Source organism: Lygodium microphyllum, chromosome 27 (genome assembly GCF_053477565.2).
Source record: "Lygodium microphyllum isolate KBCC chromosome 27, Lygodium_microphyllum_v1.1.10, whole genome shotgun sequence".
Classification (NCBI taxonomy): Eukaryota; Viridiplantae; Streptophyta; class Polypodiopsida; order Schizaeales; family Lygodiaceae; genus Lygodium; species Lygodium microphyllum.
The window spans coordinates 10,082,657-10,098,422 of record NC_141161.1 but is presented as its reverse complement, the minus strand read 5'-3'; the positions used below and the strand labels follow the sequence as shown (position 1 = coordinate 10,098,422).

Sequence of the window (15,766 nt, the reverse complement as noted above, 5' to 3'; positions counted from 1 at the left end):
TGGCATGTCCTCGACAACCTTCTCCTGTTCCATTTGATTTTGATGAAGACAACCATGAGGAGGCAATGCTTACATGGGATTCGGATGATGCCCGTGCTTATTTGGCATTACTTCGGTGTATTTCCAAAGAAGTCCTACCAGCAGTCACCTCCTGTACGACAGCTTTAGGCGTATGGTCAACGTTACAGTTGATGTACAAGGCTCCTTCCACTATGAGGATTGTTACTCTCTATGGCCAGCTCCAGCAGCTGAAGTTTGAACCCAAGGATACGATCCAATCATTCCTACTTCGAGTTATCCAACCCTAGGACCAGCTTCACACTATGCAGTCTGCTTGATCAGAGGCACATCTTGTTGGTACGGTACTCTACAAGCTTCCTCGGGAGTTTAATGGAGTGGCGAATGCTTTACAAGCACCCACCTCTACCACTCCTGTTAGTTTTCTTCATATGTCCTCCATGCTACTTGAGCATGAGGCTACTTTGCGACTCCTAGGGAGGCTTCCGTCACATTATGGAGGCTCAAGTGAGGCTCTTGCAGCTTCAGAGAGGGGTTCGACGAAGAAGTCGTCGAAGGCCCAGTGTTACCACTATGGCAAGAAAGGTCGTTTACAAAAGGACTGCAAAGAGTTAGCAACTTCCAGGAAGAAAAAGGAGCAAAAGACGAAGCGGGATGCGGACTCCTCCGATGAATCATCATCTGCCTTTGATTCCGACTCCGATCCTCCGACCACGGTAAAGTCCAAGACACGGAAGGGATCAGCTTCTTCGGATCGTGGGAAGGGCTTGATGGCCCCTTCCTCTGCTGCTTTCTAGTGATGGCATGATGACATCCCTCATGACTCTTCGGTGCTAGCAAGGAAGTGTGAGAGGATGTGGTAGTGGGGCAGGTGTGCCTCATCTATATTTTTCTACAGATGCACAGGATCCAGAGAGGGATGTCCCTGACGCATCGTCGTTGTTTGGCAATGAAATCCTAGACCCTAGATTTGACATCTGGGTTCATGATGGGCTATTCTTTTCTTGACAGAGAGTGGGAGGCTTTCGTCTAGAGCTCACATGAGGCGACACTTTGGCAATTTTGGCCGAAGGTGGGGATTCCATGGTCACATGTTCAAAGACATGTTTGGCAGATTGGTCTTGTATGTCCTGAGTGACATAGGTGACATAACACAGAGAGCTCCTATGATTCTTCTCTATTTTCAGGTGGTATTGTTATGATCGACATCGACATCAGATACTCTCCGAGGCATCTTGGTGGTGAGTTGGCCACTCCCTACTTGGATATCCATGGTTCTTCTGGTGGTTCTATATTGTATAGTTTATGATTCCCTATCATTGTACTATTGTATTGTATCAAATCACCCATGATCTGAGAGAGGGTGTTAGCAGATTAGTCAGCTCAGTTGTGAGTCTGTGCTACAAAGACTGTGGCATTTCATTTAGCATTTTATGTAGTATTTATCTGGCATTTTTTGCCACCCTTTTTAGGGCTAGGGAGCATTTAATGCTGGCCGAATGCATTTATTGCTTCCCCTATTTTATGCATATTTATTGTTGGGCTCCTCCTCCTCTAGGTGTACCTCAACCATCACACATGGATTCTTCAGGAGAGAGGAGCCGGTGTCGGGGTGCCCACACAGCCAGTGACTCACAGTTATATGCTGCTGTCTCGTGTTCGATATGGATTCCGTTTTCCAAGCATACATCTGAGTTCTCATCTATATTTGTGTTCATTCATTCTTTCTTTCTCTTATCTTGCGTTTCAGCAGTTCATTTCAGCATGTTGTTTATGCTTCCATTGCTGCACCACTTCTGACACAAACCTCTGTATAGGTCTCCTGACACGTGAAGACCCCCTCACCCAATGATCTGTGTTATCAGCCAATGGATCCACATCCAAAGAAATGTCAATAACCTCATTATTTGGCTGCTAAACTACATTTTCAAGTTGCTATAATACATGTTCAGGCTCCTGTGATTCATTTTCAGCATGCTGATTTTGTTGCCCAAGCTGATTTTCAGCATCCCTTTGCTACCCATTTTCATCTGGCTCAATGATGATACGTTGATTATCATAACTAGCATCAAATGGAGCTGAATTTTCAGTGGTGGTTGATGGCTGTTCAAGTGGTGATCATGCTGAAATTTCACTTTCTTTTTGTCTAAATCACTAGATGTGGTATTTTTCAGCAGCTTTGACTCATTAAATACCACATCTCTGCTGCATAACACCTTTTTCATGCTTGAAACCCATACTCGATAGCCCATTTCACATTCATCTCCATAACCCATGAAGATACCTCTATGGGATTTCATGTCAAGTTTGGTTCTACTATCAACAGGTACATGTGCATAGCATTCACAGCCAAAGACCCTTAAGTGTGTTAGCGATCAGATTCTGGTCTGGTCAGTCGGACTGACCAGTCGGACTGCCACATGGCAGTCCGACCTGGTACTGCACCAGTCGGCAACCTGCCTATTTCTAGCGCCTATTTTTGTGGCTATTTATAGCCGATATCCAGCAGTCTTCTCCTACTTCTGACCGCACGTTTCTAGCTGGAGATTCGTGCAGATTTCATCTCTGTCTGTAGATTTCGGGTTGGAGATCGTGCAGACTGCAGCGGACTTCAAGGTGAACAGCAGGTTGCATCGTCAAGGTGGAGACACACAGTCCCGCGCACTGCGCCCGTGTACATATTTGCATATCTTTGTATACAGCACACTGTATACAGCAGATCTTCATCTTCCACTGTCTCTTTCTCTCTCTTCTCTCTGCGTTCTCTCTCTCTCAATCTTGGTCCCACGCTGCCGCATCGCTGCACTCTGACATGGTATCAGAGCAGTGTAGAAGGGCTGGCTGAGTGAAGAACCAACCTGAAGAGGAGTTTCCATCGCGACACAAGGCTGCGTTTCCAGCGTTTGAGGGCTGCGCCTCGAAACAAGGCTGAAGCGAGCATGGGCGCGCGGGAAAGGAGTCCAGTTGGTGGATTTGCTGCTGTTTGAAGAGGAGGAAGGCTGAGTTTTCAGTTTTCAAGTGCAGGTTTTGCTTTTTCATCGCCTCCGGCGGGTGAAGAAGGTACGGGATGCCGAAGAAAGAGCCCTAGCAGGCTACGTTTTCACAGTCAGAGGGGGCTGTTTTTGCGTTTGTGAAGGCATTACAGGTGAAGATGTCTACAGAGATTGACTTGAAGTTCCAGACGATCATGGACTATCTTACCGGTTCTTCCCGCAGATCAAAAGCTCGATGGCGACAATTACCGCATTCGGCGCGTGATGATGTTGGCCATCCTTGAGTCCTACGATTTGGCGAAGCTTGTACAGGAGGAGATCGACCGGCCCTCGGTCAAAGATGAGTCCAAACTCTCTTCCGATGCTCGTGCGGAGTTAGCCAAGGCACAGTCTCACTGGGACAAACAGAATGCCCGGATTCGTTCTTTTCTTTTTCTGTCTTGTACTACAGCCGTGACAGCCCACATCAAGCACTTGACGGTGGCTCAGGAGATATAGCTGGAGCTTGATCAGATATATAACCGGATGACCCTTATGAAGCGGGTTTCTTTGGAGGTGCAGATGCGGACCTTGTCCGTAAACAAGTCTTCTTCGCTGCGGGAGTATATCAACAAGCTTAGACAGCTTCAGATGCAGATTCAGAATGCGGGGAAGCCGATTTCCTCCGAAGACATGGCGATCACACTTTTGTCCCAGTTGCCGCCGCGATTCAGTGCTTTCTACTCCGCCCTTATTGCTTTGGGGCGTGAGTCTACTCTTCGGTGGGAAGAGCTGGTTCCTATGGTCTTGGACCAAGAGGAACAACTGAAGGGACAGCATGCTTCCAAGTCAGAAGCCTTGACAGGTCAAGCCTCTCAGAAGAAGGGGAAGGACCAAAAGAAGAAGAAGGAGGACAACAAGTCAAAGAAGGAAAAAGACAAAGAATCCACATGCCATCTTTGTGGAAAGACTGGCCATTGGAAGAAGGATTGCCCTGACAAAGATAAGAAGGACACCAACAAGAAGGACACAAAGGATTCTGGAGCGGTGGTTGCACCCTCATCAGCTGCGTTTCTTCATCTAGCTGTCATTGAGGACTCTACACCGAATGCTTCTGATGCTGCGATGACAGCTCCCCAGGCTCGAGAGTGGATCGTTGACAGTGGTGCCTCTCGGCACATGACTCCTTCATCAGTTGGTGTTGCCCAGTTGCGACCTTCGCGTGGGCAGATTCTCATTGGAGATAGCTCTTCAATGTCTATTGCAAGAAAGGGTGAGATGCAGCTTATTCCAAATGGACATGGTGGTACCCATACCTCAGAGGTCTTGCATGTGCCAGGTTTAGGGTATCATCTACTTTCGGTTCATAAGATTTGTTCCCTTGGACTTTTGGTGGAGTTTGACAGTGATTCGGTTCGAGTCCTTGATCGTGGATCAAGGAAGGTTCTCTCATCAGGATATGAGGAGAACGGCATCTACAAATTGACGTCTTCTACTGCCCTCCCAACTCTTCTTCTTACCTCTCAGACACAGTCAGAGCTATGGCATGCTCGGTTTGGTCACCTCAACTATGATTATCTTCGAAGGGCGTCACGTGGACAGCTTGTTCGAGGGTTGCCGGACATAGTGGTGAGCCAGCAGCCATGCATCTCCTGCATTCGTGGGAAACAGCATAGGGATGCGATTCCCACCAAAGCTTCGTGGCGGTCTTCTTCACCGATGGAGCTTGTATCTACGGATCTTTGTGGCCCTATGAGGAACGAGTCCTTGAGAGGAAGCTCATACTTCATGTTGATCGTAGATGACAAGGCCTTGTATGGCCTCAAGCAGGCTCCGCATGCATGGAACGAGAAGATTGATTCATTCCTTCAGTCACAGTTCGGATATCGGCATTCCAAGGCCGATCCGCAGCTTTATGTACATACTTCCGAGGCTGGTTGTGTGCTTTTTGTGTTGTATGTTGATGATTTGATTGTCACAGGTGATCATGCACAGAAGGTCAAAGAGACGAAGGCAGCTTTACATCAGACGTTCGAGATGACGGATTTGGGTCTACTCCATTTCTTCTTGGGCCATGAGATTTATCAGTCTCAGAGGGGGATTTTCATCTCTCAACAGAGATATGTACAGGAGCTCTTGGTTTCTTTTGCGATGGAGGATTGTCGGACCATTTCTACTCCTATGGATCCGAACTGGAAGGCCACTTCACATTCAGCTTCTCCCATGGCGGATGCTTCCGGCTATCGTCAGTTGATTGGCTCATTGATTTGGCTCCTCAACACTCGTGTTGATCTTTGTTTTGTTGTTGGTCTCTTGGCGGGGTTCATGAGTGAACCTCAGACGGTGCATTGGCAGGCTGCCCAGGACTGCCACGTGGCAGTCTTGTTAGCAGAGTATTTGTCAGCTCATGTGTGAGTCTGAGCTTGATCTGGGCTGGGCATTTTTATTAGGTATTTTAGGTATTTTTCTAGTGTGGCATTTTATGCCAGTGGGGCATTTTTATGCACTAGTCGGCCAGCTTTAATGCTGTCCAACCAGCATTATTGCTCCCCACTTTTTCAGCCTATTTATACTCAGTGGCTCCTCCTCAGTCAGTCACTTCATCTTCACCATCTGCAGACTCTGTGGAGAGAGGAGCCAGTGCCAGTGCCCACGCAGCCAGTGACTCACTGTTGTATGCAACTGTCTCGTGTTCAGATATATGGATTCCATTTCCCGTGCATACATCTGAGTTCTCATCTGTATCGTGTTCTTTCTTTTCTCTTTTTGTCTTGTGTTTCAGCAGTTTATTTCAGCACATGTTTATGCTTCCACCGCTGCTCCACTTCTGACATGGTATCAGTTTTCAGGATTTGTGTTTCTGCTGTGTTTTCTTGCTGATTTCAGGACTGTTTTATACCCCTACTGATCAGACGACTACTGTCGCAGCCGGGCGACCTGTTTTGGGGCTGTTTTCAGCCTGCGTTTTTTGCAGTTTTGCCATCGCCTGCTGCCTCCGCACCCTCTGCTGCCTACACACCCTCTGCTGCCTGCGTTTTTCATCTGCAGCTGCTGGCGACAGTTTTCTACCTGTTTTTCTCCAGTTTACAGCCTGCGTTTTGTTGATTCAGCATCTCTCGTGGCTGGGTGACTGTTACTTCAGGCCGTTTTCTCTATTTTTGGCAGTTTTTGACTGATTTTTTGACTTTCTGCAGCAGATTTTGTCTTCTATTGATCAGATTTTGGGTTCTATTGCATGTGAACTCTCATTTTCTGTAGTCTGTGCTTGTGTTTTGGCCGTGTTTCCTCTCTAAATTCCATCTCTTCTCTACTTCTCTTCTTATCCTCTCCATATGGCTCCTCCGTGCACTTCCACTGATGATAAGTTACATGGACCTGATTATCTCACATGGAGTGCTGTCATGAAAGCTTGGTTTGTGCAGAAGCGGCTATGGTACATCGTCTGTGGAGCTATTGCTCGACCTCTCCGTCCTTTTCCTCTTCCTGAAGACTTTGATGAGGACAACCATGAGGAAGCGGTGCTCACATGGGACTCGGACGATGCCCGTGCTTACTCGGCGTTGCTTCGCTATATTTCTAAAGCGGTCTTACCGGCGGTTACCTCCTGTAGGACGTCTCCTGAAGTATGGCAGAAGTTGCAGCAGATGTACGAGGCACCTTCCACCATGCGGGCCGTCACACTTTATGGCCAGCTCCAGCAGATGAAGTTTGAGCCGAAAGATACTATTCAGTCTTTTCTTCTTCGTGTTACGCAGGTACAAGACCAGCTTCGGCACATGCAATCTGCTCTTCCCGAGGTGCATCTCGTCGGAACGGTCCTCTACAAGCTCCCCCCGGAGTTTGATGGAGTGGCCAATGCTTTGCGGGCGCAGACATCATCGACTCCTGTCAGTTTTACATATATGACCTCGATGCTTCTTGAGCATGAGGCATCCTTGAGATTACAGGGGCGGCTTCCGGCACATTATGGAGGTGAGGCTTATGTAGCTTCAGAGAGAGGTGACGGGAAGAAGAAGTCGAAGGCCCAGTGTTACCACTGTGGCAAGAAGGGACATTTGCGGAAGGACTGCAAGAAGTTAGCGGCTTCCAGGAAGAAGGAGCAGAAGACGAAGCGGGATGCTGACTCTACCGATGAGTCCTCTCCTTCATCAGACTCCGACTCCGATCCTCCGACCAAGGTGAAGTCCAAGGGGCGGAAGGGATCCTCTTCTTCGGATCGCGAGAAGGGCTTGGTGGCCCCTTCCTCGGCTGCTTTCTAGTGGTGGTGATGAGGTCATCCCTCACGACTCTCTTGTGCCAGAGAGGGAGTGTGAGCGGGTGTTCAGATGGGGCAGCCGCGCCTCATCTATACTTTTATACAGGTACACAGGTTCCAGAGAGGGACGTCCCTGACGCATCGACTTCAATCTGGCAGAATCAAATCCTGGAGCTGGGATTGACATCCAGGTTCATGCTGAGCTGGTTATCTGACAAAGAGTGGGAGGCTTTCGTTTGGCGCTCACATGAGGGGACACTTTGGCGGTCTGGTCAAAGGCAGGGAATCCATGGTCACTTATGTTCAGGGGCATTTTTGACAGGATGGACTTGTATGCTACTGCAAGATATTGGTGATGGACACAGAGACATGCTATGATCTTCTCTATTTTCAGGTGTTTGGTACGATCAACATCGACATCAGGTTCTCTCCGAGGCACCTTGGTGGTGGCTTGATCACCCATTGCTTGGGTATCCATGGTTCTACTTGGTGGTTCTATGTTGTATAGTTTATGATCCCTTTTCATTGTACTATTGTATTGTATCAGATCACTCATGATCTGAGAGAGGGTGTTAGCAGAGTATTTGTCAGCTCATGTGTGAGTCTGAGCTTGATCTGGACTGGGCATTTTTATTAGGTATTTTAGGTATTTTTCTAGTGTGGCATTTTATGCCAGTGGGGCATTTTTATGCACTAGTCGGCCAGCTTTAATGCTGTCCGACCAGCATTATTGCTCCCCACTTTTTCAGCCTATTTATACTCAGTGGCTCCTCCTCAGTCAGTCACTTCATCTTCACCATCTGCAGACTCTGTGGAGAGAGGAGCCAGTGCCAGTGCCCACGCAGCCAGTGACTCACTGTTGTATGCGACTGTCTCGTGTTCAGATATATGGATTCCATTTCCTGTGCATACATCTGAGTTCTCATCTGTATCGTGTTCTTTCTTTTCTCTTTTTGTCTTGTGTTTCAACAGTTTATTTCAGCACATGTTTATGCTTCCACCGCTGCTCCACTTCTGACAAGTCCGACCTGGTACTGCACCAGTCAGCTGCATTTAATGCAGCCGACCTGCCTATTTCTGGCGCCTATTTTTGTGGCTATTTATAGCCGATATCCAGCAGTCTTCTCCTACTGATCGCAGGTTTCTGGCTGGAGATTCGTGCAAATTTCATCTCTGTCTGCAGATTTCAGGTTGGAGATCGTGCGGACTGCAGCAGACTTCGAGGTGAACAGCAGGTTGCATCGTCGAGGTGGAGACATGCAGTCCCGCACACTGCGCCCGTGTACATATCTGCATATCTTTGTATACATCGCACTTTATACAGCAGATCTTCATCTTCCACTATCTCTTTCTCTCTCTTCTCTCTGCGTTCTCTCTCTCTCAGTCTTGGTCCCACACTTCCGCATTGCTGCACTCTGACAAAGTGGTCATATGAAGCAGGTTTGCCAAACCAATCATCTTCAAGGATACCACTTTCAAGTGCACGATGTGGATTTCGGTTGCAAATATACACCATGAAGTGCCTCTCCCCAAAATGATTACGGGAGATTAGCTATGGATAGCATGCACCGAATCTTCTCACATAAAGTGCAACTAATTCGCTCAGCTAGACTATTAGTTGACGGATTATAAGGACCTATTAGCTCCCATTTAATCCCGTTGACATCACAAAACCTATTGAATTCTTTAGATACATACACTTCCCCATTGTCTGTTCTTATGCATTTTATTTTTAAACGCTTTTGAGTACTAACAAATGCATAAAACCTTTTAAAAGCGTCCAATGCCTAGCTTTTCTACTCAAGCAAGTAAACCCATAGCTTTCTACATGGCTTCCTAGAGGCTCCATGAGAGTATGAACTCTTTACATGTTTTCCCAAAACACAGTCATCACAAAGATCAAGCTTTGAGTTTTTCACATCAACTCTTCCAAGTGAAGAAAGTGCTTGTAAACCCTTTTGGCTCATGTCCAAGACGATTGTGCCATAACTTCATGTGTGACTGCACTTCTGCAACTGCAACAAACTTTCCAGGAAGTGCCTTGCAATAAAGATAATATAGAGTTTCCTTTTTACCGCCTCTAGTGACTAGCATAGATACTTTCTATATCTTCCACATTCCACCACCAAAGGTAGTGAAGTCACCCCTGTTGTCTAGCTACCCGACAAAAAGCAAGCTCTTCTTAATGCGAGGTACATACCTAACATCATGAAGAATCAATTCCTGACCATTTTCAAGAGCCACGTGTATGGTGCCCATTCCTTCAATATCACATGCATGGTTTTTGTCTAGGTAAACTTTCCCAAGGTTACCTGCTACATAAGAAGAAAAAACACTCCAAAGATGGAGTTACATGAAATGAAGCACCATTGTCAACAATCCACGATTGTGACAAACCATCATGAGCAAATAACAAGGCATCTATCACATCCCTTTTAGTGATATACATGTCTTCCACTGTCATAGCATGTGGATCTGAAGATGCAACCAACAAATCAGCATCTTTATCTTCTTCTATCTCCTCAATAACAACATTAGATACCACATTTGCATTTTCTGTTTCTTTAGGGGTAGAGTTGCCATCCTTCTCATTCTTTTTGCCTTTTGCATTAGCTTGCTTCTTGCATTCTTGCTCCTTTTTATAGTACCTGCAATTGAGCCTTTTATGCCCTTTGCGTCCACATTGATAGCAAGTGACATCTAGTTGTTTTTCCTTGCTTTTGCTGCGATTTTTGTTTTCATTTGCAACATTTGTCCTCTTTTCAGTTCACCCTCTTACATTGTAGATTGATCCAATATTTTTCTCACTTTCCTTGCATCTAATCTCCTCATTGAGAATAGAACCATGCACACCATCAAATGTCAAGTTAGGGATGTTGCTCAATGACACAACCAATGCTTCCCATGAATCTGGCAAAGTCATGAGCAAGAAATAGCCCTCATCTTAGGATCAAAAGCCGGCAAACCTACATCCTGTAACTAACTCAAGATACCAACGAAAGCATTTAAATGCTCTAATGCGGGCTTAGACTCATCAAGCTTCAAGTTGACTAACTTTCGTGTGAGATGGACCTGATTGACAAGAGTTGTGTTCTCATATGTAGCCTTGAGTTTCTCCCAAACTGCATAAGCAGTGGTGAGTCCCTTGATATCAACCAAGATATCATCTATGACAGCCATGTTAATGTACATAATGGCTTTCTTATTCATTTTAGCCCAATCCTCATTTGACAAAGCAACAGGCTTATGTTCTGCCAAAGCATCATCACAATCCTTCAGAAAAAGTATACCTTGCATACAATCTTTCCAAAGATCAAAGCCATTGCCATCAAATTTATGAATCTCAAGAAGATTCTTTGTGTCAGATGTAGATGCACTACCAGCCGTCTTCAGCAATAAAAGATTGAAATAAAATGCTGAATACTTTCAGCCAATGGCAAGGTTGTTGAATATAACAAGAAGTACACACACTTGTACTTCCAAAGGTGTCCAAGAAGCAGATATTTTTGCTGCAATTTCAGTCCCAAAAGCTAATTACAGCATGCATACGAACCAAATCTGATACATTTGCATAAATGACAACTCCCACTTCAATAATACATCACCATAATGCCCAAATGCAGTAACCCAAGTGCTGTATATCCCACTATTTTAGTGCATAATGAGCATTCAGCAATACATGTACCAAGGGAAGCTACCCCTTTATAACATTTAATACATGCCAAGTCCAAATTTCTTCCACTCAGCTGTGAATCTGCTGTAATTTCACTGTCAAAGCACAACTTGGCTCAAAGCGGAAGGCCCCAAAAATTTTGCAATAAATCTGCCCCAACTCCATTAATTCATCATCTCGAGTGTCAAATACGGGCGTATGTTGCAAAATTTTCACAAATTTTGCAAAATCCTCAAATTTCGGGGTTCAAATGTGCACAAATCGTAATGAAATTGCCTCAAGTGAGCAAAAGCTCACTTGTATAAGAAAAGCCCTAAATTTTTGAAGCAAATGCACACAATGTCTGCAATTTCTGGGTCGGATGTCATTGTTCTACATGACCACCATCGCCAGCCTATCGCCTGCCCCGTTGACTGCTGAATGCACCGCCAACTGCAGCTCGAGCCTTGCAAGCTACTCCCGACAGCTCTCGCCTGCAAAAAACTACCATGCCTGCTTGTCGCCTCAAGCCTGTTGGTCAAACTAACCACCAATTGACCATGACTACCTATCTCTGTCCTCGAAAGCGCACACTCTCTTGCCTATGCTTTAATACCAATTTGAAGGGCGCGGGAGGAAGCACTTAGGTAGTGTGTGCATTAATCGAGGTGTATTCAACTGTGCAGTGCAATGAGAGAGTGAAGAGTCAAGAGATGGATGTGTACCAGTGTCGTATGCACAAAGAATAAAAGAATGTATTTATACTTAGGATATAGTACACTTACATCCGCAAGGGTGTGTTCACATGTGTAACTAAATATATACACGAGAGTAGCATAAGGGCCTTTACACCCAATAGGCAACAACATGTTAGTGAATGCCATTGACAATTTCAGCCATGGTTTATGCTGAGAATATGCTTTACTATGGTTGTGAAGTCAAAACAGTTGAGAAATATGAGTTCTGGATACATCCAATGTGTTTCTAGCAACAGCTACGGACTGTTTCTCAATTTTATCTGATGTTTATGCTAGCTGGAAATACTCAACAAGTTTTGGGCATATAGCATGGTTAGACAACAATGGTGGCCAATGTTGTGACTATGATGCCTTATGAAAATTCCAGTGTAGTATACTTTACCCTTGGAAAAATGCAATGCAATCAAGGACAATTGCAAGGATTTCAAGGAGGAGGTCTGTCATGGGGACATGAAATTTTGAGATACTTTAATCTTGCTGGTAACATTTGATTAAGTTACTAATTAAAATGTGCAAGGATGTATAGTACATGTGAGAGTTATTTCATGGTAATAGGCTAAGGACCCCAAGGATGCAACGAGTGTCAAAGGCAAAAGTTGTGATAAGTTATGCCAGTTGGGCTTTGGTGGTCAATTGGTGTCAGTTTGAACCCTAGGACAATTGTTTAACAACTAAGTGTCAATGGTGATACTAGGGACTAGGCATCAATTAATTAATTAATATCAATCTAAAAGTCAAGAAAGGTTGGGGACCACTCCAAGTTACAAATGGCCTAACCATTTAATTATGGAAGGGCACATTTAATTTTGAGTAGGGTCAGAAAAGCTAAAATTAATTTTCAAATTTATTTAATTTTGAAAATTAATGTAATGGTTGGATAATGCTGAAAATTGGGTTTAGAAGGCTACCACTTGACAAAAATACCCATGCAAGCTGAGAAAACGTTTTTGGGGCTTGGTCTCAGCCATTCAACTGAAGGAGAAGAGAGAGAAGACTACTGGCCTATTTTCTAAGCAGAAAACAGCATATTACAATAGGTGACAACCATCTGGAGCCATTAGCAAGTAGAACACAGCAGGAGAAGCCCCATCAGGGGCTGGCGACATCACTAGCTAGCTGGTGACAATATTTCTGGTGCTCCTAGGCTACAAGTGACTACTTTTCTTGCTGGTTGAAACAAGAAAATTAAAGGATTTCTCCACAAGAAATCTGTAAATTTTGTCTCTCTCTGGCATTCTCTCACCTCCTTTAGTCAATTCTCAGATCTTAGCTTATCTCAGCCATTTGGAGTAGATCTCAGCTAAATTTGGTGGGCAGCACTGAGGGAATTCTGCTGTAATCCCTAAATTTCTGCAGAAATTAGGGTTTAGCAATCACTTCAAGACCCGTGCTATCAATAGAAGGCATCATACATTGAATTCAATACTTGAAATTTGTGGAATTATCAAGGAATTCAGATATCAATCCATCCATTGTGAATTTGGGGCAACATTTGGCCAATTGGGATCCAATTAGAACAAGTCCTGGGTGAAATTCAAAGGGCAATTGGCCCATTTTGTGTGATGATTGCATCTATAGCAAGGGGCTTTTGGATCAACCAAGGAGATTATGGAATCTCAACTTGTACTTAATCCATTAATCAATAAAGTTAAAGAAATACCGAAAGAGACACCAGTTTTGGCACCAACAAAGTATCTACTGTCCAAGAATTTTAAGGTAAATTGTGCATTTTAGTTTATGTTTATTTATTGATTGTTGTAATTAAGCGGTTGATCAAGAATTACTACCTTGTCCGAGAAGGAAGACTAGTTTCACTAAGGATGAGACATAACAAACCATACTTTAGGGTGAGATTACATGCTCTTAGGATAGAGTAAGGAGCATGGATAGGATTCCCTCCGAAGCAAGGTGTGTAGATTTTGCAACCTACTATGAATTGAGACAGATAATATATTGCTCTAGTTTGCCCTAGTTATGCATATATCTGAACCAATTTTCAAGGGCTTTTTGGATGATCACATACAGCTCAATTGATCGTACACAAATCAACCGAATCTATGAGTATCTCTCCATATCAGCTATAGGAGCATTTGTTACTCATCTCCTTCATCATCGTGAGGAGTTGGTCACAACCTAATTTTCATTCCCTACTTGTTCATCTTATCTACATAGGGAGGAGACTTAAGATTGTACACTTTTGCTTTTTTAGTCCCATGGATCATTTTTGGCCCCAGTAGAAGTTAATAAACTCTACTCTACTCTACTCTACTCTCTCTCTCTCTCTCTCTCTCTCTCTCTCTCTCTCTCTCTCTCTCTCTCAGAAAGTGGATGTAACAATGGAAGCATGAAATAATGCTAAAATAAACTCCTGAACACAAGACAAAAGAGAGAGAAAAGAGAAAACGCAACACTGCAAAGGAAAACTAAGAGATATGCTTGAGAAATGGAATCCATATACCGAACACATGATAGTCACATACAATTGTGAGTCGTTGGTTGAGTGGGCACTTGACCAGCTCCCTCTCTCCAACAGGGCATGCACTAGATCTACAGGTGATGAATGAGTGAATGTGGAGGAGAAGCCGAATATATAGGACAAAATAATGCAATGAAAGTGATCAGGTCAATCAGCATTTAATGCTGGTTGGCCAGATTTAATGTTGGTCAGCTGGCATAAAATGAGAGAATTATCACCAATAAAAAATACCCAAACACTAAATTGCCTAGCACATCCCAGACTCTCTCTCTCTCTCTCTCTCTCTCTCTCTCGCGCGCGCTAGATCTCTGTCTAATAATTCGCAGTTTTATGAGCTTGTATCTGAACAATTAAAGTACGTACCTTGCTGAAGGGTGCTGTCCACCACGTATACTGCAGAACCGCCGCCCCGCCCGAAACGCACCAACCCAAGGCCAGACAGTGAAATGGTCCACAGTGGCTGGCGATCAAACAGCGCAGCAATAGAAAGAGAGTATAGCTATGAGAGAGAGAGAGAGAGAGAGAGAGAACCGGGGGTGGAAGGAGGAAGAAAAAAAAGGAAATGTAAGAAGATGAATATTTGACCCATAGAGAGGTCGGCCAATCCTTTAATTTCACATACCTTAAAACAAGAAACCATTTTTTAAATAATGCAACAAGAATATATTGATAAAATATATATGCATCAACCCTCAACAATAGAGGGGGGCGCAACATAGCTAAACTAGCCATTTACCCTTTAGATGCTTAGCTATAGCCTTAAGCAAAGGGTCCTTCCCGCTAAGACCTTTAAGCACCACCAGTAATTAACATTTGCAAGGCTCCACATCTGAAGGAGCAAAACAGGACACATGATTAAACACTACCATATTCCTATGGTTCTACAAGAACCTAATAGTCAAAGCCCTTGCAACAGTGCAAACTCTAAGAGACACTTCATTAAAATGCCTAGATTCCCCAAACAAAGCGGTCTTCATCTCAAGCCTAGCATGAAATCCCGCCGCCTCAATCCAATTGCTCATTCTTCTCCAAACCTTCTTCACCTGTCTATAATACATATTCCATGGCTTAGAGATTCCTGCTAAATTTGACACATGGGCACATAGGCGAAGATACTCCCATCTTGGAAAGTCTCGCCCTAGTGGGCAACTTGTTTGTCAAGACTTTCCAAAGGATCATATTGAGCCTACTTGAGGACATAAGCTGTCATGCCCTGCTAAGTTTGTGCTTCCAAGTTTAGAGTTTGGTTCAAGGAAACTTCTTGCGCCAATACTCCACCACTTTCATTAGAATTTGACCTTGAAAAGTTCTAAAATCAAATCTCTTTTTGCATTCATTTGGACACTTGCCAATTCCACTTCCTAGACTACAAAGGATGGGAACAGGCTTGTAAATACAGGAAGTTGGCCAATCTTCTTTCTTTTGGCCAATGATTGATATCAACAAAGCCTTCTCACTATTAAGCAGCCATTTTCTAGAAATCTCTTTCTCATCTAACCATCTCCACTGCTTAGGGTGTCAAATGTCTAGCTAACATTGAACACTCTTCAAAAATAAAGCCTTTACCATTCTTGCATTTTCATGATTTAGGAAAAACAGATAAATAAAGGCCTTATCACAAATCCAGATCACCTA

The 15,766-nt window shown here is 44.2% G+C and overlaps 1 protein-coding gene across 4 annotated transcripts in view; it reads right to left on the bottom strand.

Moving 5' to 3' along the window:
- Positions 1-14,700, bottom strand: part of LOC148012047 (signal recognition particle-related / SRP-like protein) — a 144,184-nt gene extending 129,484 nt beyond the window's left edge. For 3 of the 4 annotated variants that reach the window (XM_087669456.1, XM_087669458.1, XM_087669457.1), the window contains exon 1: positions 14,495-14,700. Coding sequence is in view for 1 of the 4 variants with exons in the window: in XM_087669455.1 (XP_087525581.1) it covers positions 14,136-14,193 (58 nt within the window). In the remaining 3 variants the exon portion in view is untranslated. Of the gene's footprint in view, positions 1-14,135; positions 14,203-14,494 lie in introns of all 4 variants that reach the window. The other variant, XM_087669455.1, reaches the window with a different exon arrangement.
- Between the last annotated feature and the right edge of the window lie 1,066 nt (positions 14,701-15,766).